Source organism: Bos indicus, chromosome 8, assembly GCF_029378745.1.
Source record: "Bos indicus isolate NIAB-ARS_2022 breed Sahiwal x Tharparkar chromosome 8, NIAB-ARS_B.indTharparkar_mat_pri_1.0, whole genome shotgun sequence".
Lineage (NCBI taxonomy): Eukaryota > Metazoa > Chordata > Mammalia > Artiodactyla > Bovidae > Bos > Bos indicus.
The window spans coordinates 81,527,737-81,551,596 of NC_091767.1; the positions used below are offsets into that span (position 1 = coordinate 81,527,737).

General features: G+C 41.1%; 1 protein-coding gene across 17 annotated transcripts in view; it reads left to right on the plus strand.

Annotated features, from left to right (window-relative positions):
• The window catches only part of AOPEP (aminopeptidase O (putative)), a 422,437-nt gene that overhangs the window by 373,302 nt on the left and 25,275 nt on the right, over positions 1 to 23,860 (plus strand). For 11 of the 17 annotated variants that reach the window (XM_070794246.1, XM_070794245.1, XM_070794250.1 and 8 more), the window contains one exon: positions 22,674 to 22,790. The exons of 4 other annotated variants lie outside the window; for them this stretch is intronic. In XM_070794246.1, the coding sequence (XP_070650347.1) occupies positions 22,674 to 22,790 (117 nt within the window). Of the gene's footprint in view, positions 1 to 21,130; positions 21,483 to 22,673; positions 22,793 to 23,860 lie in introns of those variants that run through there. 2 more of the 17 variants (XR_011567945.1, XR_011567946.1) reach the window with 1 other exon arrangement.

Here is a 23,860-nt window from a genome sequence, read left to right on the forward strand (position 1 = left end):
GCAACTGACAATTTAGGAGATTCTGGTAGTTAAACCTAGGAAATGAAGACAAAGCAGCTGTAAATAACTCCGTTTGTTGTGAAATGCTCTTTTTTCAGTCCAAGCAAATCATGGGTATTCTACTTTTGAGGTCCCCTGAAAGAGAATTTCTTTTCCTGTACTTTTTAATTAGTCCTGTATTAAAATTTTTAGAAGTTATAGATCTTGTTATAGCCAGCAGAATGCTCAGTGCTTAAAGGGGTACTGGATGAATATTGACTTCATTGCTATCTCCCAGTCATTTTTTCCTGTAGAAGCTCTTTGGACTCAAATATTTAAGTATCCAATTCTGAATGGACAGGAGCTTGTCAGTGCCTCGCCTGCCACAAGAGGGGAGATGATAGGAGCAGTCCCATTGTCCAGGTGGTTTAATACTGCTATTGGATATTTGACCTTGAAGATAACCTTGGTTAGCTTATAGAAGAGGTGGATTTAATATGGTTGCCTATAAATTTAGCAGTCTGAGTGATCTTGTTAAATTAGGCACTGTTTAGATTCACATGGGGGAGAAGGCGATGGCACCCCACTCCAGCACTCTTGCCTGGAAAATCCCATGGACGGAGGAGCCTGATGGGCTGCAGTCCATGGGATCGTGAAGAGTCGGACATGACTGGACAACTTCCCTTTCACTTTTCACTTTCATGCATTGAAGAAGGAAATGGCAACCCACTCCAGTGTTCTTGCCTGGAGAATCCCAGGGACTGGGGAACCTGGTGGGCTGCCGTCTGTGGGGTTGCACAGAGTTGGACACGACTGAAGTGACTTAGCAGCAGCAGCAGATTCACATGGAAAAGTGGCCAGCTCTAGGTCTGAAAACAAGGGTTATTGTGGATCTGCTGGATGGACAGAAGTCAGTCAAATGGAACACCTATGGGTATGTGTTCAGTGCCTTTAAACATTTAATAGTGTGATGGCAGGGAGGGTTAGGAGGGGAGAGGGGATCAGGCAGGCCACTTTATATGCTTCTGGAGTCTGCATTTTGAACGTTGTGGATCAATTAAGACAGGTCCAAATAAAACTAATACTGTGGGGATAAAAAAAATAAGCCCTTTGAGATAGGATTTTAAAAATTGGATTTGTTCTGTCTAGTAATAGCATTGTTCAGAGCTCTGGGGATGAGCCTGCACCAGAGTTCTAACCTCTGTACCTGCAGACAAGTGATTCAGTGCCTCTGGGCTTGAAACTCTCCTGAAATGGGGAAGCCAGACATCCTGCCATTTTTACCTTTATTCCTGTGCTCAAAGGAGGTGGTCACAAGTTGTTCTTTACTTTCATAGCACAAAAAGTAAGTGACTGTAATTACATTGGCAGGTTTAAGAATGATATTTTTATGAATAATAAGTCGGTAATATACTGTGCTACTAATAGAAACAAGTCCATGTATTTTTACATGGTTATCTTCAGTGCTAATTTTTCATGGCTTCACCAAAAATGAGACCACAGTTTTAAGCAAGTCCTCTCTTACCAGCGAAACACAGCATTTTACTTAAGAAATACTTCTCTCAAAAGCTTTAGGGCAAGCTGTACAAACAGAAACAACTTATGAGTTTGCTAATTTGTTTATCCCTGCCATGGGCATCATGGTTGTTTATATATATAAACATTTATATACTCACTCATTTCTTAAGTTACTGGTTTTAAGAAATCTTTTAAATAGCCACAGACGTTATTTATTGTCAAGAACAATGATTTGTGATGGCAGATTACATAAGATTGTTGACATTTTTTAAGTCAGATTTTATAAAAACAGTTTTCAGGATGTTAATTTTTTTATAGTTACTGTATGATTGATAATTTCCTTTTCCCACAGAACTAAAGCATGTTAAAGATGCTATTTTAATTTAATTCTGGGATTATAATAAGAATAGCATTAGGAGCATGTAAGAGGAACTAGAAGAGGGGAGTATGGGACTTCAGTAAGGGATCGAGGAGCACAGTGTCAGGCGACTTTGAACTGACAGCTTCACCAGTGGGCTCTGCTTCCCCAAGCCCCTTCGTACAGGCTTGCCATCTACATCGATAGGAGTGTATGAAATCAAACGGCCATTACTTTCCTGTCCTTTGTAAAAATTTAATGCCCAGCCTCTTTAGTCTTATTTTATTTCCCCCCTTTAGAATATAGCTGCCAAAAATAGTTTTCCGAGAACTAGAGACCAAACAGGGCTGTATATCATGATGTGCAATTCTGCCACTAAAATTGACAATCAAATACAAAGTCAAGTTTAGCTTCTAGCCTTGGACCATTGCAAGCCACATGATGAGCACCTTTTTCCCAAGGAGAAAGGTCAGAAGCGCAGGCCCAGCAGTGTTTCATCTGGGGTTGCTTCCCATTGCCTGAAGCACCACATTTTCCAGTCCTGCCCCAGATCCCCTCTCCATTCCTGAGATTAAAGGGGAGAGCAGAGGTGTATTCCTCCTACCCCTCTCCTTCACTGATCTCTGACCACATGCTCCAAGAGACGCCTGTTGGTGCTGCAGACTTTCTTGTCCTCTCCCACTTGCATTTTCGTGGAGGTGGGGCCGTCTGTGCACCACAGAACCACCCTCAGCTCAGCCTCCTCTTGAAGGGGTGCAGTAACTTAATTTTGAATGATCCCATCTTCTCTCATGCCATTTCATTTCCATAGACAGTAATGCCAGGTGAGAGTGAAAGATAAAAAACACATCCCGGTGAGGAATGATTGGGGGAAATGGCTTTTGTGATGTAAGACATAATAAAGAATTGTACTTCATTCTTCAGTGAAGAGTTTACCTGGAAAGATACGGCCGTTTAATGGTTTTCCTTTGGAAAAGGTAACAGTGTGAACTTTGGAAAACATCCTAATAGGCCATTCCCTGACAAAGTCTCTACACAATGGAAAAAGAATACAGGTGTTGATCTTGAGAATGTGTGGGTTGTTCCAGCCTCTTTCCCTTTCCTTTTGCTACTTACACACTTGTCAAGCTCCTCAAACCAAAAGGTCCTCTGCCATTCAGGACCTTAACCAGGTTTAACCTATGTGAATGAAACATTTAGGGGCAAAGGAAGACTGTTAGCAGCGGTAACATGCCCGCTGAACAGTGTAGGAAATGGCCTCATGAAAAGACTGATTCATTCTACAGAAACAGAAAATAAGGGAGAACTATTCATAAATAAGACTGACTTTTAAACCAGTTATGTAATAATGTAAAATCTGATATAGCCAGATTGTAATTGCAGTTCTGTGTATTCAGAGTCCATGTGTATAGTGTTTGTGTGTCTGTGTTTGGGGGAAGGGAGAATGACACTTTAAAAATTAGGGTAAACTGGCCTGTGAGCTCACCATATGTGTTGAATTGAACACAACTCTTCTGCATTTAATGAAGACTTTAGCCTTTAGGGGTAAATAAAACATCCCTAAACAGAGATGGCCTGAATATTTTTTACTGGCTTGTAATAATTAAAGCCATGAAAAAGGTGGTGGGGTTATGTTACTTATTAACTTGAATCGCTCCTAGATTTGATCAGGACGTGGCTGCTTATGGCGCTTTGTTTCATGTTTGTCCTTTGTTTCATTGACGTGCTCTGCCCTGGCCTCCTTGGCACTATAAAAGCAGCCGGGCAGTTAGGAACCAGGCCCCAAAGGGCCTTTAGACCTCCTATCCAGCTTTCTTCTTTCTCATCCCACCCCAAGACCCCACAAACTTTACAGCCACTAGAAATGAGCCTGAAATCCCCCCCATAAAGATGTGTACTTGGGCAGAGGTGAAAGGAGGAACTTGGAAGAAATCTTCTCCCTTAGAAGATTAGAGTTCAGGTATAGCTGAGGGATTTTAAAGATTGCTTTTATTTTCCTCACATGTTGAGCCAAACATTAAAAAGCAGTGAGGTTGCTTATGAGAGGAACTTGGAACCCAGATGTATTAGTTTTCTATTTCTGCTGTAACAAATTACCACAAATCCAGTGACTTAAAACAACACAGATTTATTGTCGTACAGTATCTGGAGGTCAGACATCCAAATCAGTTTCACTCAGTTAACATCAGGCTGTCATTAGGACTTTGTTTCTTTCTGGAGGCACTAGGAAAAAATTCATTTCCTTGACTTTTCAGCTTTCTGAGGTCCTTGCATTCCTCCACTTTCAAAACAAGCACGGTTAGGCGGAGTCCTTCTCATGCTGCCATCTCTCTGATTGTCTCTTTCCCCTCTCCCTTCCTCATGTACAAGGACCTTGTGATAGTATTGGGCCCTCCTGGACCATCCAGGATCATTCCCCATCTTGAGGTCAATTGATTAACAATGTTAACTTCCCTTTGCCATGTAACCTAATATAGGGATTGGGAGGTGGCTGCTATCCTGATTGGCTTCCCAGGTGGCTCAGTGGTAAAGACTCCGCCTGCTAACACGGAAGACATGAATTCGATTCCTGGGTCAGGAGGGATATCCGCTGGAGAAGGAAGTGGCAACCTGCTCCAGTATTCTTGCCTGGAGAAACGCATTGACAGAGGAGCCTGGCTGGCCATAGTCCATGGGATCACAAAAGAGTAGGACACAACTGAGCGTGCGCACACACGCACGTGCACACACAGTGTCCTGCTTCCTATACCACAGATGGCTGATAATGTAAAGGGTGAGTGAATTGGGGAGCTCAGAAGGTTGGATAGGAGACAGATACAGGGTGTGGTGATAGCAGTAGTTTTTTAAAGCTTTTACAGTTTCATAGGAAAAATACACATACACAGAGACACACACGCAGACACACGCACACCACACACACACACACACATACACACACACGCTTCCCTGGTGGCTCAGACGATAAAGAATCTGCCTACCAATGCCAGAGACCTGGGTTTGATCCCAGGGTCAGGAAGATCTCCTAGGAAAGGGAATGGCTACTTCCTCCATATTCTTGCAGGAGAATTCTCATGGACAGAGGGGCCTGGCAGGCTACAGTTCAGGGGGTCGCAAAGAGTCGGACTGAATGACTAACCCTTTCATATACTTGTACACACACATATATGCCATAACACAATGGAAAAAAGTAAGTTGGGTTTTATTTTACTACAATATCCAATATCATTACTGAATATAAAAAGAAATTTTAAGTGTGACATCCAAATAATTTATAATTTTAGATTGGGGGAAATTGGCATTTCAGAGGTTAAAGCGTCTGCCTCAAATGCGGGAGACCCGGGTTCCATCCCTGGGTCGGGAAGATCCCCTGGAGAAGGAAATGGTAACCCACTCCAGTGTTCTTGCCTAGAGAATCCCATGGACAGAGGAGCCTGGCGGGCTACAGTCCATGGGGTTGCAAAGAGTCGGACACCACTGAGCGACTTCACTTCACTTCACTTCTATTCAAAAGAATGATCCAAGTATTATAGTTTCATTAACTTAATCATGTTTTGTGAACGTTTTTGTGCTATAATTTGTTTTTATTAACATAGCTTCAAAGGAAAACCTCCAATAAAAATGATACTCTATTTTTAACACTATAAACATCCTGTTTGGTGTGCACATCTGTTAAAATTTTATGTAGTTTTAACCACTTTGTATATTAGGTAGCTAAGGCCTTGGTGGCTCAGAGGTAAAAAATCTGCCTGCAATGCAGGAGACCTTTTCCGTCATCTTTTCTAAAATGTTGGGAAGTGCGTTCTTTATCCCCCTCACTCCCACCCCAAGGCCATGGCAAAGTCAACTGAGATAATAGATGTGTGAAGTTCCCAGGGAGAAAAGCGCCACCTGCATTTGCATAAAGCAAGAGCTGCTCTGGTTAATCTGTCAACAGCTTCCTAGTAGAAAATGTCCCTGAAAATAGATATGCCATTTACCTATAAAGGCTTTCTTTTCCTGTGAAATTAATGGCTAAGATTTTTTTTAAGTTATTATCTTAAATTTTTTCTTCTAAGGTTGAACTGATTCTAACATTTTCTTCATTTAGTTGCTAAAAATTTGTGTTAATGGGCTCAAGGTTGAAACTTTGATCTTGCTACAAGACAGGTTACATTAATTCAGAATTGATTGTGGTGGTTCCTGGGGGTTGGGGAGATTGGAAGAAGACACCCCAGGCCTGCAAGGAGCTCAGAAATTTGAGCATCTGTACAGCAGCACTCTAATGATTGTGTTACATGGCCTAATAGAACTGCCTGCTGCTGCTGCTAAGTCACTTCAGTCGTGTCCGACTCTGTGTGACCCCATAGATGGCAGCCCACCAGGCTCTGCCATCCCTGGGATTCTCCAGGCAAGGACACTGGAGTGGGTTGCCATTTCTTCCAATGCATGAAAGTGAAAAGTGAAAGTGAAGTCGCTCAGTCGTGTCAGACTCTTCGCGGCCCCATGGACTGAAGCCTACCAGGCTCTGCTGTCCATGGGATTTTCCAGGCAAGAGTATGGGATGAATCAGAGGACAAAACCCAAAAAGTTCAAATTGTTTCTGGGAGGCTTCTTGAAAAAGGTAGCCCTTGAAAAGTGATTCACATAGTGAGCAAGCACAAGAGAATTCCAGGCAGGGGGGATATTGGTTCATATTGGGATCAGAACTGGAAATGAGCATGTTGAACAACACACATTTGGTCACACAATGTCATTGGTTTAGTCAGAGGACAGAGAGAGGGTAAATCGGGGCTCAGAGTTATGCAAATTAGTGAAACTCTTCCAGCCTGGCAGCGGTGGGCAAAGTGGGTGTAATAACCCAAGTCCTTACAGCAGTGCAGGCCTGATGCAGGGGGTGGGGGAGACCCTGGGAATCTCCGGGGAGGAGAGAGGAGCTTCTTGGGCAACTGGTTTACATTGGCTGGTTAATTTGGTAGGGTCCCTGGCTGCATTCTTCACCCTCTGCTACTTGTCTGCACAGTTGGTCTTTTAAGGAGCTTTGGGGAGGACGGTGGGCCATTGTAGATTCACTCCCGGGAGCCAGCGGAGAGGGTCTTTATAAAGACGGAGAGGGCTCCAGGGGTGTTGTTTCCTGATTTCCTGACCTTTTGCCGACACCCTTGAGAGCGTGGTGCGCCCAAGGTCACTAGGTGAGAGTAGCCCTGCGGGCTTAGACCCGGGTTGTAGGTGACTCGCGGAAAGGTGCTCCCAGTGCCCGCTGTTCAGGCGTTCGGAGGAAAGAACGGGTTATTCAGGGATAGTTTCATTGCCTGCACCAGGCAGGGCCGGCATACGGACCGCGCAGTGCAGTGCGGAGAGCGGGCCGCAGCCCTGGAGAGAGGGGGCGGGGTAGGGCCAGGATGCCCCTCCGTGGTTGCCCCCGACAACCCCACCCTTTCCCCGCGCCCTCCCCCCGCCCCACTACTGTCTCACCCTGGCAGTGCCTTCCGCGCGGTGGGCTGATGCTCAGGCCACGAGGCCGCCCTGGACAGTGTCACGGGTGGCGGACTTCAGCCGGGTCCTCGCAGCCAGTTCGGGTGAGTGTCCAGACAGAGTAGGGAGGAAGAACCCCTTGCGTGGTTAAACCGTTCCTGGAGCCGGGCTTTGGGACTGGAGTCACATGAGATTCCCTAAACCGCCCGCCCCCCATACAATCCCCCCTCCGCCCCCAAACATAAACCATTTCTTCCCTGCGGAGACTGCCCCTTCCCGGTGGACGCTGGTGGCTCTGTCCTCTGGCGAAGAACTCAGGGCTTCTGTGCGTAGTGAGGGATCCCGCGCACTCACCGGCACCTCGGCTCTGGAACCAAGAGAGTTCCACGGTTGCTGCACCACAGCCGCAGCTCCACTGAGACCAGGATACTTGGATTTTAGTTTCCTTCATTAATAATCCATTGTCCTCATGCTTCTAATTTGGATCATTCCTTGCTTTGAGAGAGGAACATGCTCCGAGGACAGATGTCAGTCTTCGTAATTAAACTTAGATTAAGTTAGTTGAGAGCAGCAGGGAGCAAGAAGTGCAAGGATTTAGGGCAAGTCCAGCCGGTCAGCCGGCCCTGCCAAGTTGGTAGTGGCATTTGGGGACTTGCCTTGGAAAGGAGTCACCCACCTCCGTGTTGAAGGGCATTGGGAGGCGGGTGGTGAGGCACAGGTGGCTCCAGCAGTGTTGGCCGGCAGACGACTGTGCTCTGCTTTGGAAAGGGGGGAAAGCATTTCCCAGTGAGGGTTTCTTTCAAAAAATAATAATTTCATGGGATAGGGCTATTGATTTGGCTTGCAAAGGGGGAAATGATATTTATAAAAAGAGCTTGAACAAATAGAATTGGAATCAGAGTACTGAAATCTGATGTTGGTGAGAACTCTTGTCTTAGGTGGAGATACTCTGAGGACAGTATGTGGTATGTGATTTTTATCTTATCTCTTGCTCTCTACCTTTTGAACTTAAAGCAGAATTGCAGACCAACAGCTTAATCAGCTAGGGCTTTTTCCTTTCAAAGGTAAATTCTGAAATAAATTTGCGTCATGGTGCTTGCCTGTTAGATGTTTACTTTTGCAAGAAAATTTTGGTATATTTTGTAACTTTTTTTTATTCTTGTCTTACTGAAGAATATTTGTTAATTATCTGAAGGTGGCTATCATGCATTTTCCAAACTGAAAAAAATTCATTTAAAAAATTGACTAATTTTAATGTTGTGATACATTCTGAAAATATGCCTCAAACTTACTAATGTTCCTAACATTTAATGTTCCTAACTTACTAATGTTCCTAATGTCCTGTGTTGCACACAAGATAGACTTGGCTAAGAAAACTTTTAAAGCATTTAAAGATTTAGATCTTGACCTGGTGGGGAATTTTGGGAAAGATAAATTTGGGGGACTATCAGCTCTTTCCTGAAGGAGCTTGCTTCTGTGTCCTCAGTTGCTCCTTGTGTTTATTTCATCTGCACAAGTGTTTGGTAATCCTTTTAAAGTTTTTATTTCCCAGGCACCTGGTTTTCTTGGTTTAAGTATTTAGGAATGTCCTGTTACTTTCAGGGCTTTAAAGTTTTAGGTGAGATAGACACATTAGCATTTGAAAGTGTCTGCATTTGGTTTTGTTTCTTATTTGAAAGTGTTTGCATTTGGTTTTGTTTTTTATTTTCTACTTGTTTTAACTTGAAATTAGTTGCTTTTGTTATTAAAAGAGATTAACTTTCAAGGTAGTTACTGCAGTGAAACTTTATAGAATTGTGTTCAGATACCTGCCATTAATATTTAGAGAGGCAAATTTAGCTGCTAAACAAACAGCATTTTGTAACAAAATAAAGAACTAAATTAATTTTCCATAGTGTGGCAGTTAAGATTTCTTCATTTAAAAATGGAGAAATTTTATTTTATTTTTTTTTAATGGAGAAATTTTAGAACATATCTAGTAAATGCATGGAGTGGGACTAAAAACCATAGTTACCTGAAATTTTGAAAAAATGAAAATGTTTTTGAAATATATTTAAAGGGGAAGACATGGGTCATACAACCTATTTTATGCAATGTTTTTGAGGCGGTTGTTTTTATTATTTTTCTATAATCTTTCACATTAACTTAATTTCTAGATTATTCAGTAATTCTAAAATGGATGCAGATTGCTTTAAAGATCAAACCAGAACTGGAAAAGGAAGTAGAGAAAGGTTTTTCTGGAGTGTTTGTTTTTTTTTTTTTCTAAGCACATGTTTTATGGTTATAATTTTCCTTATCCTGAAATATCCCCTGTACATCTCAAACTGGACTGAAGAGATTAATACTCAGAACTGTGAATGGACTATCAATTTCTGGGGAAGATAGGCCTAATCAGTTCCACCAGGACTAATTAAGCATTATGCAGATTGTTTACTAGAAAGATGCCCTGGGTAGTTTTCCCTTTAATTCACATAATCTGTAAACTGGAAAGAAAACAGCCCTCCCATATCTTTGTACATCTTTCACCTGTCTACCAGGTGATCCAGGAACATTTGTGAATGTTCTTCTGCAGGAGAGACTAAACTCACAAGTTCAATATTCATTTTTTGGAAATGGTGTTTTTTCTTTTTTATTGTCTTTGTTGTAACGGGAGGGCATGGTCTGGTGTTTTTCAAAAGACACGCTAATATCCTTGTGAAGTGGCATGTACACTAGAGGCTAAGCTTTTTTTTTTTTAAGTACAGTGAGCAATGAGAGAAAGTCTTCACATTCTATAAATTAGAAGAAAAATTGCCACAGCTATGATTGTCTTTGTTCTCAAAGCCATTTGAATTGCAGGCTGTGTTGGGACTGGTTCGTACATTGTTTAACTGCTGAGACTAAAACTTCTAATTAGAGTAATTACTGGGTGGGAGCTGACTGGCGGGGCGGGGTGGGGGCCAGGGGTGTGGCTGGGAAGGGGCGCCGCACGGTGGGAACCCGGCTCGGCTGGCCCGCGGGGCGGGGCGGGCGCGGCGGCGGCCTCTCCGGGGATTGGCCCGCGAGGAGGAGGCGGCGCGCGGCGGCCGCTGCCGATATCAGCCGACGCCCGAGACGGATCCGGGCGGACTCCGGGCTCCGGCCTGCGCCCCGACGGGAGCCTCAGTAAGTAAGAAGTTTTCCTTCTTCCAGGTCGGGCCCGGGGCCGTCAGCTGGTGTTCGTTAGGAGAATTAAGGTGGTTTCTTCCCCGTCTACCAAATCCCTTCTCATTTTCCTCCTCTTAACCTCAGTCTTTCCACCAGATGAGTTTCAGCAAGAAAGCAAGCCAAGTTTAACTTGTTCACTCGTGATCGTTCTGCTTCATAAATCTGTCCTTACTTGCTCACAGCTAACAGCCCATTCTGTGGAGGTTGCGTTCCCACTGCCACGATGGTATCATGTGATGTGAATGGGAGTCCTAGTTGCCTTCAAAATACTAGATGGTGCCTCTGACGGGCTCTTGCCTCTGTTTTCACACCGTTGTGCTTGTAAACATTTTGAACTTTGAGTGCATTCAAGGACATGGGCGTTGGTATTGTAATTTTTTGTGTGTATTTTATTTACGAAAGCTTCAAGGAAGACGGATCTGTTAAATACATTCAGAAGTGCTGCTTACTTAAAGGAAAAGTGTAACAAATTACTGCTCAGACTGGAACCTTCTTTAGAAGTGTAGTACAGGTTAACTTTAGTCTCTAGAGCACTGTCCTCTTTGCTGTTTGTTAAAGGATGTGTGCCAACATAGTAAAGGGTTCGGGTCTTTACTCTCAATTCCTAGAAAACATTCTTAGTTGGAAACGTAGCCCAAGTTTTAAACATTGATTCTTTAGAAAACTTTGTTAGGATTGCCCTAGAGGGAGCAGCCTTTCATGTTTTGTCTCAAAGGTAACTACTACTTGTAAAGTTCTGAGATGAGATCCTACAATGTGGAATCAGCAGGAAGACGGTTTTCAATCTGGGAAGTTTCATTTAGTAAATTTAAAAATCTGTGCTCACCTATTGTTTTGGTGGAGGTCTGTGATCACTGATTTTTCAAGTTGACTTGTTATAAGTAAGTCTGTAAGTCTCTGGAATACAATGGGTAGATTACAATTGGTATGTCGTAACTTCCATAAAAGCACAGTTGCAGAAATTCTGTTAAAATGTAGAGAGTAAAATATTTTTTGAAGTTTCTCCTTTTAGTTTTAACTATATAAGAAAAAACCTCTTAAAAACTACACAAAGAATTTCCTCTGTTTTTTTTTTTAACATAAATTCCGAAATTTATAAAGCAGATGAGCTTGGATACTCAGAAGAGGGAAGGTTTGTCTTTTTTGTAGACTTGACTGTTTTTCATTAAAATTGAATAAACAACTCAAAAACTTAGAAATGTCTTAACATTTCTTGTAATTTCCAAAAGTTCTGTGCTATTAAAGTGTATTATGCCTATTAAAAATACTACTAAATTTTCCTTATATGAGCACATTATACATACATAAAGGCAGATATAAAAAGCATGCCAAAACTTGAGTACAATTTGTATGAAGTTGCTTCAGGAGTCTCTGAAGAATAACATGCAATACTTGAGATTTTAGTAGTTTACTTACTACTAGTAAACGTACATTATGTTTACTCATCTTCATGCCAACCAGGAAATATGAAAAGGTGTTGGTAGGTCTCAGACCTGCTAGGATTTTAGGTTCGTGGTTAGTAAGTGGTTAATAAGTATGTGTCTGTTTTGCCTCTTTGAAGACTTAGTTCTGTTGATTGCCTTTGACGTATTTGAGTTCACGTGAGAGCATTTTTCTGTGGCAGCAAACAAGGCCGAATTTCAGATTTCCTGCTCCTGTAACCAGCTTCAGGCTGGTCCGGACCATGAGTCCAAGTTGGAGCTCACAGTAGACGTAAGATTGTCTAAATAATCTTACATAAATATTATATATATAAATATATATGTGTATGTATATAATGTCTAAATTCTGATGACAGTAAGAACATTTTTATAATACTGTTTCAGTCTGCTTGTTGGGAATAGTTCTTATCGTGATGAGAAGTACATTAGTTTATGAATTACTCAGTCCTTTGCGCATAGTGTGCAACTTTGGGTAAACAAAGCTGGCATCATTCACGTGCGTTCAGTTTATGGTTCTGGTTCCCATTCACCTGTTTGTTTCACTGTCTCACATGATGTGCACGTAAGACAGCCATTTCTCTCTCACACAAAATGCTGACCTATTAAGAGCTTTTACTCCCTTCACATGCATTGAAGTTGAGGTGGAAGGGAGAGAAGGAAGCGTTAAAAATGAAGGAAGCATTTCTTTAAAGTGTATGAAACTTGTTCTCTGCCTTTCTTTTTCCTGAAGCTCTTTAAGTCCATTGTTTTTTTCAATAATGTGAATTTCTGTGTCTAAGTGACCCTTAAGAAGTTAATTCTTTGCTCTGTTCCTCAATAAAACTTTTCAAAGTTAATCCAGGATATAAAATGTCTGGACTAGAATCCGAAAGTGTATGGAGTTGGAGTGAAATCTGACTCCTGGGCTTTATATACATTAAATCATTCTCAGAAAACTGAGACATTGGATAGTAAATTGTACAGTACTCTCACCACATTTTTATTAAGTAAAAACAACTTGATTCCTTTATTTTGAGAGCAGTAATTTTTGTATTTGGACTCTTCGCCCTCTTCACCTCACGCCCCCATTTCTCTTTAGTTGCGGTTGGTTGTACATATCGTTTAGAATATGTTTCTTTGTCGACTTTATGACAGAAACCACAACAAATTGTCAACGTGTGACTAATATTTATGTTTAGTTTGAGTTTGGTAGAAAGCGTAAGAAGAATATTAGACATTAAAATCTTAACCAAAGTGATAACTGAGGTTGTTTTGACTATGCACCTGTGAAGAAGAAAGGACAGGAACTAGGAGTAATAGAATGTTAGTCTTGTCCACCAGAATAAATAACCCGAGAGTGCAGTTTGTTTGTGAATTATGTTCTCTGCTTAAAAATTTGAGTGGACGTGTGTGTCTGCCCTTCAGTCGCCCGTCTCACGCCGAGCTCCAGAGCATGAGTTGGTCTCTCCCTCCGCTTTCTCTGGCTGTTCCTCACCTTGCAACTCTCGTTAGTGTTTTTGTGGCTTACTTTTTTATAGATGTTAACTTTGATAATTTTTTAAAACATAATCTGTAATAACAAGTTTTAACGAGACTGGAAAGCCAAAGGACAGGTCCCTGAGAGATACTCCTGTTGAATCCCTGCGCTTCGTGCGAGATGGGTGGTTACGTGCAGTGCAGTCTGGCTTATTCATTAGTTTAAAAACGCTGCAGAACCATCATTTTGTTGATTGCTTCCAACTACAGTTGAGGAGGCATTTCGGTTATTTTACCATTAACTTTTAAAGTAAAAACCTGTTATTAATACAAGTTTCCAAAACTTTTTTAAAATTTTGATATATTTAAGTTGTGTATTTTGGGAACTTGTTTTGGTTTAGAAGTGAGCATCACTTGTGGCTTGAATTTTCATCTGTAGCTATGTAAATTTTCTTTCAGTAGAGTTTTAACCTAAATCACTGAACTGTTGCTTGACAGCTGTTCTTGGAGTCATTTTTTTGTATTACTCCATCTTTCCATGTTGGACATTAAGCCCTTTATTTAAATTTGATAAGAGTATCTGGCATGAAGTAGGTGACACATGAAATGAGCAAGATGGGATTCCACCCCTTAAGGAGTTGCCTTAAAAAGGTACATTCTTTTTATAGAGGTTAAAATATGGTTTTGTTTGAACTCAGCTTTACTTGTATAAACTAAAAAGAGAAGGATCCTATTTTTATCCATAAAATTTTGAAGAACTTAATTTCAGTAAATCCTGGTTTTTATTTCCTCCCACTTGCTAATCACCTGTAATTAATGGAGGAAACCACTGTTTTCAGACTGAATATCCCTAATCCTTAGGAATATTGTTTAGTCTCTTAAGTCATGTCCGACTCTTTGCAACTTCACGGACTGTAGCCCGCCAGGCTCCTCTGTCATGCCATTTCCCAGGCAAGAATACCGGAGTGGGTTGCCGTTTACTTCTCCAGGGGATCTTCCTGACTTGGGGATCGAACCTAGGTCTCCTGCATTGGCAGAAGGATTTTTTTTTTTTAACCACTGAGCCACCTCGGAAAGCCTCTATTTGTACATATGAACACCTTAATTTTGTGCACATTAATAGACCACTTTTTACCAGGAACATAGGGCTATACAAAATAAACTCAACTGAATGTTAAAAGAATCTAACATTGATGCAGTTATTTTCTAGAAGTACTAAATTTGTAACAGATTATCTGATTTTGACATATTGGGAGTAATAGCAGAAGTTAAAGAAAGGAAGAAATTCTGGGTTTGAGTGAAATTACACTTACTGATTTTCCCTTGGAAAAAACTCTGGAAATCTTTGATGGTTCATTTGTATTATAAATGACAACATAAAAATCTGAGCACGTGACTGATGCAGTGCTTTATGTATATTTTCAAAGCATTTGGAAAATTTTAAATTCTTTCTATATTTCTTTGTTTTTTCCCTTTTTATTCTTTATACCTTATAAACTGTTGAGGACTGACTTTCAATAGATTGCAGCAAGGGAAGTGCTCTATAATTCTTTGAATATTTGAGCATTGCTTGCACACAACTTACGTCTTAGATTTAATGGTGTTATTCATCTCTGCTTAGAGAAGTACTGACATCAAAACTTTTGAGATCTATGTTGCTTTCAGATATTGTTGTTATGACTAAGAACAAAGAGACTGTGATAGATTTCTTGGTGCACAGTCCTGCTAGGGGATCTACTTTTAACTAACTCCTTTACAGAAGACCCTGGTTTCCAAGTTTCTAGCTCAGTACTTTGCTAGAGCATATGCTTTAATCATTTATGCATTTCAATGCTGAGATTACAGTATTAAATTTCTTTATAAAGTGGATCTTCTCTCCTTTAAGTAAATTACTGGGAAATTTTTAACATGGTTTAAGAAAAATAGTTCAGCTTGATCTAGAGGCAGAAAAAAAAAGACCAGGCAGCTCATGTAGGTTACTAGGGAAGAAGTTGACGTAAAGAGTTTATTTCTTTTTGTGTATCTTTAGAAGGTTATTCACAGAAATCAGCCATAATCTACCTTCTCTTCCTAACTTATCACCCACTTAATAACATTTCTTTTCGTTTTAGCATTCTACAGAAACAGTTACATCTCATTCTTTTTAGTAGCTGCTTAATACTCTGTTGTGTGATGGTTATAAACCATGGCCACGATTTTGACACACAGATTTTGACTGTCAATTTTCACAATAAAGGTCTTTTCATATGGTGGGCTTTTGAAAGTCATAAATTAGTTGGTATGCAAACAATTTTGAATTAGAAAATATCACTTTATAACTTAGGAATTCAGATTCATAAAATCTGTGCTCTTATTTTAGATAAATGTATACTCTTTTGGAAGATAAATTATTAAATACAGTATTAGGTAAGAGCAGTAATTCTAAAGAAAGGAAGCAGATTTCTGTTGAGAAAAACAAACCAAAAACCTGTGAATACAAGAAGTCAGAAGTATTTGAGTGTTTCAAGTGTTCCAAATTCTTTAGAAAGCCTTAAACAAGCCCTACATGGAGCAGGAGTGCTGTCCTGACAGGATGAATGGACTGAGTCATTTAGGAATTTATAGTTTCTTCCTCATGAGCAATAGTTTTCTTAAGAAGCATAAAATTCAGATCAGGAATGGTATCCCTTTGGCCCCTTTGGTTATTGGTCTGGCAAGTTCCTGAATAGGGAAAGCAGACGCAAAGATACCAAGCATCTCTTATAAAATATTTTGAAATTTTCAGTTAGAGTGTTTACAAAGACTTATTTTCCAAACTGCTATGACATAAACCATTAGTGTACAGGATGATAAGAGCTGACAAGAGGGTTGCATTTTATGTAGTTTAAATAATATGCTTTGATTCAAATTGCATACAGTTTGACTAATAATATTTTTACAAAAGTTAAGAAAGTGTTAGCGCGTGAAAATTTGACCTTTGTAATGTGACATGAGTGAGATTTGAGAATGATTTATGCCAGTGAATTATTTCGGATACTCTTTGCTAATAATGGTGTGTATTTTGATCACTGTGGTGTCACTTTTGGAAGCACCACAACAAAACCGTGGCTCAAAAGCTTGGTAATCTTTTTCAGCTGCAGCTGTTAGACTTGTTTTTCCCAACAGTATATACTTTTTGTGTGTGTGAAATGGGTTATATAAATATGCTTGAGTTTCCCTAAAATTTGTCTGTAGACATACTGTCTATAAAGATGTTTGATAATCAGAAATACTGATTATGCTGGATAAATATGTCTCTTCATTGATTCCTTTATTTTGAAGAAAATCATTTTCATTTTTAATTATTTTATTTGGTGACTTTCATTGGTTGGCAAATCAAATTTCCGTCCCCAAAATAATATGAACCAGAGACTTCTATTCTTAAATTTGGCAGTTCTTTAAAATGTATTCTTTTCCCTCAACATGGAGAGGATGGTTTTTCTTTTGGAAGTTTTGTTTTCAGGAGCAGTTTAGATCAATTGGGTTTTTCTGCTATACAAGTTGTAATTTTAGACTAAAAACATTTTATCGTGATAACATTGACAACAGATCTTGGCCAGACACTTGCCTATGTATATTTTATTAAATAGTTCATTTTTCTCGCTTAAAAATGTTTATCATTAAGAAAATGACAGATGAAAGATCAGTGATGTGAGGGCCACGGCCCTGGCCAGTGTTTGGAGCAGACAGAGTCAGCTTCAACAGAGTTCTGATACCCTGGATTTTGTGTTTCTTTTTGGGTCGTGAGGAAGAACTCCTGTTTTGAGGAACTTCGTAGATTTTTATCTTCATTGTACACCATTTTCAAAAATCATTGTATGACAATTTATACAGTTTAGAGAATTTTACATATTTTATTTTAGTTTGAAACGGCATCTGAAAGATAACTTGACTTACTTAAGTTCGGTCTTGTGTCCTTTAGTCAGAGCTCCTTGTTGCCCTTAGTGGGAAGAGTATGTGAATGAGAGCAATTTGCTGTCACACCTGTGTGGACCTGGGGGGCACCTGAGAGTGTGTAGTATGGCGGGTGTGTTTTCTGAGAAGAGTAAAAAGTTTGTCAGACTTTGGGGGACATCTTACTTAAAAGACCTTTACATCTGTGGGATTACCTTTTTAATCCAAGGGGCAAAGGACAACTGCTGTCTCTTTTGTGCCTCTGTGCCAGAAAACGTGTGACTTTCAAAGGTCAGCCGCCCTGATTCTGGTTTGGACCCTGCTTGTGTTGAATTTCAGCCAGCGTACCGGAGAATTTGAGATTTTCCTCCCTCCCCCATTTCTTCTGTTTTTGTTCAGTGTAAACAGTTCCTGCCGTAGTAACATAGACAAATATAGCAGAGAATGCTTTTCTGGAAGAAGAATGCTCCCTTAGCATTTTTTAACCATTTTTGGGAAGAATTGATCTTTCTGTGTATTTCAGACAAACTGAAAGAGAGGGAGGCCGTTGCTGTAAAGTGAAGTGACATCATATGTATTGCCCCCATTGATCCGCTTTTAGTCTCCAGCCAGGATAAAAGGAAATGGCATCAGGGAGGAAGCATGCTTCATTTAGGCACAGATCCCAGAGTGATAATGGGGTAATAATAGAACTCACGCCACTGTCATTCGGAGGCCGCATTAGTCCCAGGCTCACTCCCCGTCTGGAAGCCTCTCTGAGACTTCCTTCGTGTGCGGCTGCAGCTCGCCAGCTGGGCTGCGAGGGGAGGTGCCCGCCTTCGCATTTGGAGGGGTGCAGCCGTTGACATGGACATTTCCATGCCCCGGCTTCCTTGTGTTGGTCCCGCCTGTGCAAGGTCAGTAGTGAGATGCATTTGGGAACATGATCTGATCGAGGCTAGCTGGCCCTTTCAGAGTCCTGCGTATGGAAGAAGTGGTGGAGGGGCCTCGGTCGTGTGGGTGGTCTTCAGGGAGCAAGGAGTGAGTGATGCTCCCGTGACAGCAGTAAGAGGCTGGGAGGCTTCGGAAGGAGTCAGGGTTTGTTTTCTTTGTGCTCCTTGTAGACTTGGAAGGTGGATTTGGAAAATCCATATTTTCTTTCCAAGAGCCTGCGTAGAAACCCTTTAGAACTGTTCAGACTTGTGTGGCTTGCCCCAACCCTTAGGTTGACTGGGAAAAAATTACAAGGTAGACTTTTCTTCTCTCTTGGTGCATTTCTGGGTAATTAGCAGTCATGGAATCCTCCATGTTTAGAGCATGAATACAGACTTCTAAAATTCTTAACAAATCTCATTGTATTGACTTGACCTTCTTTGGTGTTTTATTTTCTGTGTTCGAGTTAAGTTTGCCAATGTTGTAAAGTTCTCTATTTCAAGTACCCGCATGACTTTGGCACCCCATGCCTATTTTGTCTGAGTTTCTGAGGCAGATGCATTTTAAAAATACCAAGCTGGTTTCCATATGGAAAAAATAATAACCCCGTCATGAGTTCCTTGTTTGTGCAAAGGAAAGAACTTTCTATTCCTATCACTGTTGAACTGTGGGTGTGAGTGCTACTAGACCCTCAGAAATAAAGACAGGTTCTTTCTATCATGTCGGAAGGGGCTGCTTTCTCAGGAGATAATGCGCTGAAGCAAGCGCTTTATTTTTCTTAATCACTCCATGGTGTGACTAAAGCCATGTCTGTCTCCACCCGGCTCCATACTGCTGTATTAAACACAGTTGGCCTAGAAGTCATGTGAAATTTAATTTGATTTCTACGTGGGTGGGAATGGAGTGACCTGCACAGCATTTCCCAGTGCTGCTGTGCCAGCTGCCAGGGCGGGTGGCACCCAGCACTGCGTCTGAGCTCGATTGCTCATGTATAATATCTCTCAGTTGCTTTGCAGACATTTTAGTTTATTACTTAGTACTTCTTTTTCATTGTAGGGTGGTTTTATAGGGAGTAAATGTTTATTTTACAAAGAGAAATGTGCTGTATTAAAGTGAGCGACTTACCACATTTTTGCTTTAATATCCTCTTTTCAATCTTTAATCTTACGTGAACATTATGTAATGTTTACTCACTCATTTGTGACTGAAGGATACTGAATTAGTTTTGTTTTCTGTGTACTGAAATAGCATTTGATCACTGATTTGAAATACACCCTCCCCTCCCCAATTAGAAGAGTTACAGTTGAAAGCCAGATGGCTATAAGTTGTTTACTGGAAGTCACTTGTACAAGTCCATCTGAAGAATGCTGCACATTGTGGAGGAATGTTCTCGTTCTCTGTGTTGGTCCTTGGTGCCTCTGCCTGCCTCTGAACAAGCCGGTTCTTGCATCAGTCACGGGATGCCTTAGTGAAGGAGGAGGGAGAGCTGGTGGGGTGTGTGCATGCCTGCTCTTTACCTTTCTCCAATTAAATTAAACTTAACAAATAACCACCAAGGCTTGACTCCCCTCCCTTCTGTCTTGGCTGCCCATCTTAAGTCAGGGGGCTTAGTCTTAAGTATTTTTCCATTGTGTAAAATTAGGAGAGGACAGAAACTTGCAGTGATCCTCTTGATTCTGTTTCTCTGTGCAGGTATGTATGAACTTTTTGTTTAGGAGGAAACTGCAAGAGAGGTAAAAGTGTGAATCCAGGTATTTTGATAGGATCACATATTAGTAACTCTGAACTGGAGTTGATTAGTTAAATCCAGTTAGGGTAAGTTGAAGACCAAACTGGTCATCTTACCCAGGGTTTCTTTCCTCCCTGGGTCTCTCTAGTCTAAACCAAATCCTCAACTGACAATAGGCCTCTTTGTAAGCTCAGGCATATAATAGGGAGATGCTTTTCTTTCTACTTCTTCCTTCTCTGTAATTCCACAAATTGGCTGGGCTTGTTCCTGCTGTGTTTAGTTAGTGATTGAGGCCCCCACCCCCAGGTGATGGGTGTTCTGTGCTGTATCAGGCTGGGCTTTTCCCTAGAAGCTGTCTTCTTGTGTAGCTGTGGCTACCCTAAATTGGCTGCCTGTGGAAGCATTGCTGATCAATTTTGAGAGTGCTCCTGGGGCTGCAGGACTGGCCAGCTGTTCTGACCCGATCTGGGGACGCCCCCAACCCTGCCCCTGTACAGGCAGGTGGGCTGCTGCTGGACGCGCACCAGCCAGGCCACTGCAGTTGAGGCAGAGGTTGGGGGTGGAGGCACGTGGAGCACGTTTTGGAAAGGGATGTAGCCATGGGGTGGGGACAGACCATTTTGAGGAGAAAGAATAGACTCTGTGAGAAGGGTTCAAGTGCAGGAGGGCAGTCAGGGAGTGGCCTTAGGGGGAAATGAGGGTTACAGTCAGGGCTGGGGCTGAAGGTTTAGCCTCCACCAGAGGAAAGCCCCTCTTGGAATGCAGGGAAGGAAGATCCAGAGAGCGAGACTGCAGGGAGATGGATGGGAAAGAACGTGAGGGAACCGGGGGCGCGCACGGAGTCTCAGCTCTGCTTCCTGGTCAGGAATGCCAGAGGCTGGGTGAGATGCCTCCCTCTGCCCGGGGCCACGAGGGCCCGCTGGCCAAGCGCTCGCGGTGTGAATGGTGTACAAGGGTATGGTATGGATGCTCCGCAGCAGCTGTGGTTCTGGACTGGGTCTGTTTTGTAAAACAGCAGATTTCATAGCAAGATAGTAAAAGTAGCCTCCTGTGTCTGAAACTGGAGAAAATGGAAAACTGGCTTTGTGGTACTAGTCATTATGTTGTAAATTGAAACCTTTAAAGCATCTTACAAACACAATAGTTTTAATGGAAGGAAATTAAGTGTTCTCCCGCGTAATCTCACAGGGTCGGTGCTGAGTTGTAACCGTTTTTGCTGAAGCACCTTTCTTCTGTCAGCTTGAGAGAGGATCCACCCTTGACTCTTCAGCGGATGGAGTGATGTTATGAAATGAAAATACCCAAGAATCAAGTGTTGTGCCTTTGTGTCTGTCCGTCTGTCTAGCGGGAAGTGAGGGTTTTATTAGACCTTAGAAAAGCGAGGCGAGAAAATAATAGGAAAGGCTTTCTTCGTGGCATTAACGTGGTAAATGTCATGTATGCGGTCTCGCCTGGGTTTTCCTTCCAGCACGTTTTGGAAAAGTATGTGTGTGAATGGAGGCAGGAGGCGGAGGCGGACTGCACGCCTGGGGGCTGAAAGGTAAAGAGAGGATGGGGGAGAAACCGATAATTTTAAACATTGCTTTTAGAGAACAAAGTAGAGATTAAAATCCAGGTGCTCTTGTGAATATTCTATTTCTATAGTATTGACTTTCAGAACTGGGTTAGTTGGGTTAGTTGACAAGGACTGTCTGGGCATAGGCAGGAATGGAGAAAAGCTAAATGTCGAGAACAGTGGAATTCATAGTAATTCTTTTAAAACCTTCATTTTAGAATAAATATTTTTTGGTTCCTACAAGATGCATCTTAAATTGATTTTTTTTTTTTTTTTTGTCAATAGTTTGAATTCTGTGCTAGAGGCTGGTCTAGGAACTAAGTTCTTGGATTTCACAAGTATTGTTTCTTCACAGATTAGTTTGTGTTATTTTTGAAGTATTAATATATAAAAACATCTTCCTCTTTTTGCCTTTAAGTGGTAATGCCATTTTTCCTTACCCTGTATGAAAACTCAGGAATGTGAGTGACCTTGTGTAGTTGGGGTGGGGTGGCTGTATATATGTATATAATCATACATAACAACCTTTTTTCTGATGGAATAGTAAACTTACAGTTTTTATAATGGATTATGAGACATGGCTCTAGTTTTATTGCATGTTCTTTATTTCTTGGTGTACATTTGCAAGATTTATATTTTAAAGAAGGAAATATGAAAGTTGCTTCTTATTTCTGTTAAACTTTAATGTGTTTACCTAAAATCAGATGGTTTCTTAAGAGTATTTGTCTAGGCTAAATGACATTTTTTGGCATATGCATCCTGTAAAGAAAAAGATCTAATAAAACCATGGTAATGTTTTAAAATAAGCATAGTTTTTATCATTCACGGTGTATATGTACCTTGTCATCACATTGTACATCTTAAAAAAAAATGCATGGTGTACAACCTAAAAAAAAAAAAAAAGATAAACCCAGTTTTGATCTGCCCTTAAATATAGAACTGACATGAAAAACCCATGGAAAGTAGGATTCATCAGGCGCCAGAAAGCAGTGTCTTTGGAGAAGCAGTGTAAACCTTGAGGTTTTACCAGAGTCAGGCCTCTAGTCTTCCCATGTTTCAGACAGCCACTGCAAGTGCCCAGGTTACCCTGGTTTGGCTGGCTTTGGTCTGAACATTTGGGTTTAATTTCTTGTAAGCTGAATGGCATCTTGACAGGCTGTGTGGTTTTGTCCTCAGCTTCTTCCAGACCAACTGGTCTTGCTTCTGGAGCATCTGTTGGAGCAGAAGACTGTGACTCCACGAACTCTGCAGAGCCTTGAGAGGATATACCGCCTCTCGGAGCAGGATGCCGAGGTAATGAGAACACCCTCAGAGTTTAAACCATGGGCCCTCACTGCTGATGAAGAGTGATGGTCCCATTGTGTCCCAAACTATGGAAACTGCTTCCCTGGTGGTGTGCTCCAGTAGGGGCCTCTGATCCTGGGCATTACCACGGTATTTTTAAGTCCTGAGTTTTCCCCCCTTTCCTCTTAAATTGTTAAGACGCATATAAGTTTCCAAAAGGAATGAGCAGACGAATGGAAGGCTTCTGAATTGTGAACTTGGGTGCATCATTGTGTGCATGACGGTGGCGCCGTCCTGTTGCATATTAAGGAAACTTGGCTCAGACGTGCCAGAGCTTCTTGGTTGCAGTTAGAACAGGAAGGGAGCCATGTGTAAAGGAAATGAAAACTAAATCTTAACAGCCGTGGTTTGAAAAGCAAAATTGAATGCTGTGGGAAAGCAATATGATGTGGGCCTTAATGTCTTTTAGCTTATTATGAAGAATGCAATGTGAATCCTAAGATGAGTTCCAGGGTTTTTTTTTAATACATAAAATAATAAATATTGTATTTAGTCATCTTAAGTTAAACACACACACACACACAGAAAAATTCTCTTATATAAAACTCTTAAAAAGCAAACATTTGATTTATGTTCATTTGAGAATAAATGAACGTTTGAAAGCTGTACAGTCCAATATGGTAGCCATTAGCCCATGTAGCTGTTGAGCACTTGGTATGTGGCTATTGTGCTGTAAGTGTGAACTTTGTGGGTACTGGAGACAGTATAAAGAGAAGCAGAATGTCTCAGTAATTTCTTCTTATCAATTACAGTGTCAGAATGATACTTTGGACATGTTGGGTTAAATAAAACATTATTAAAATTATTTTCACAATTCTTAAGATGGAGTAAGTCAAGAAAAGCCTGCTCATTATTAGATTAAAAGGTAAGATCAGCATTTGTTATACATTTTAAAACCCTCACATAAATTCAGGAGTTAATTGAAAAACTCCAGAGGAAACATATGTAGCTTTTTACCCATCTCAGCATAGATCAAACATGCAACTGTTGCTATTTATTTTAGCTCTTATATTTTTGTT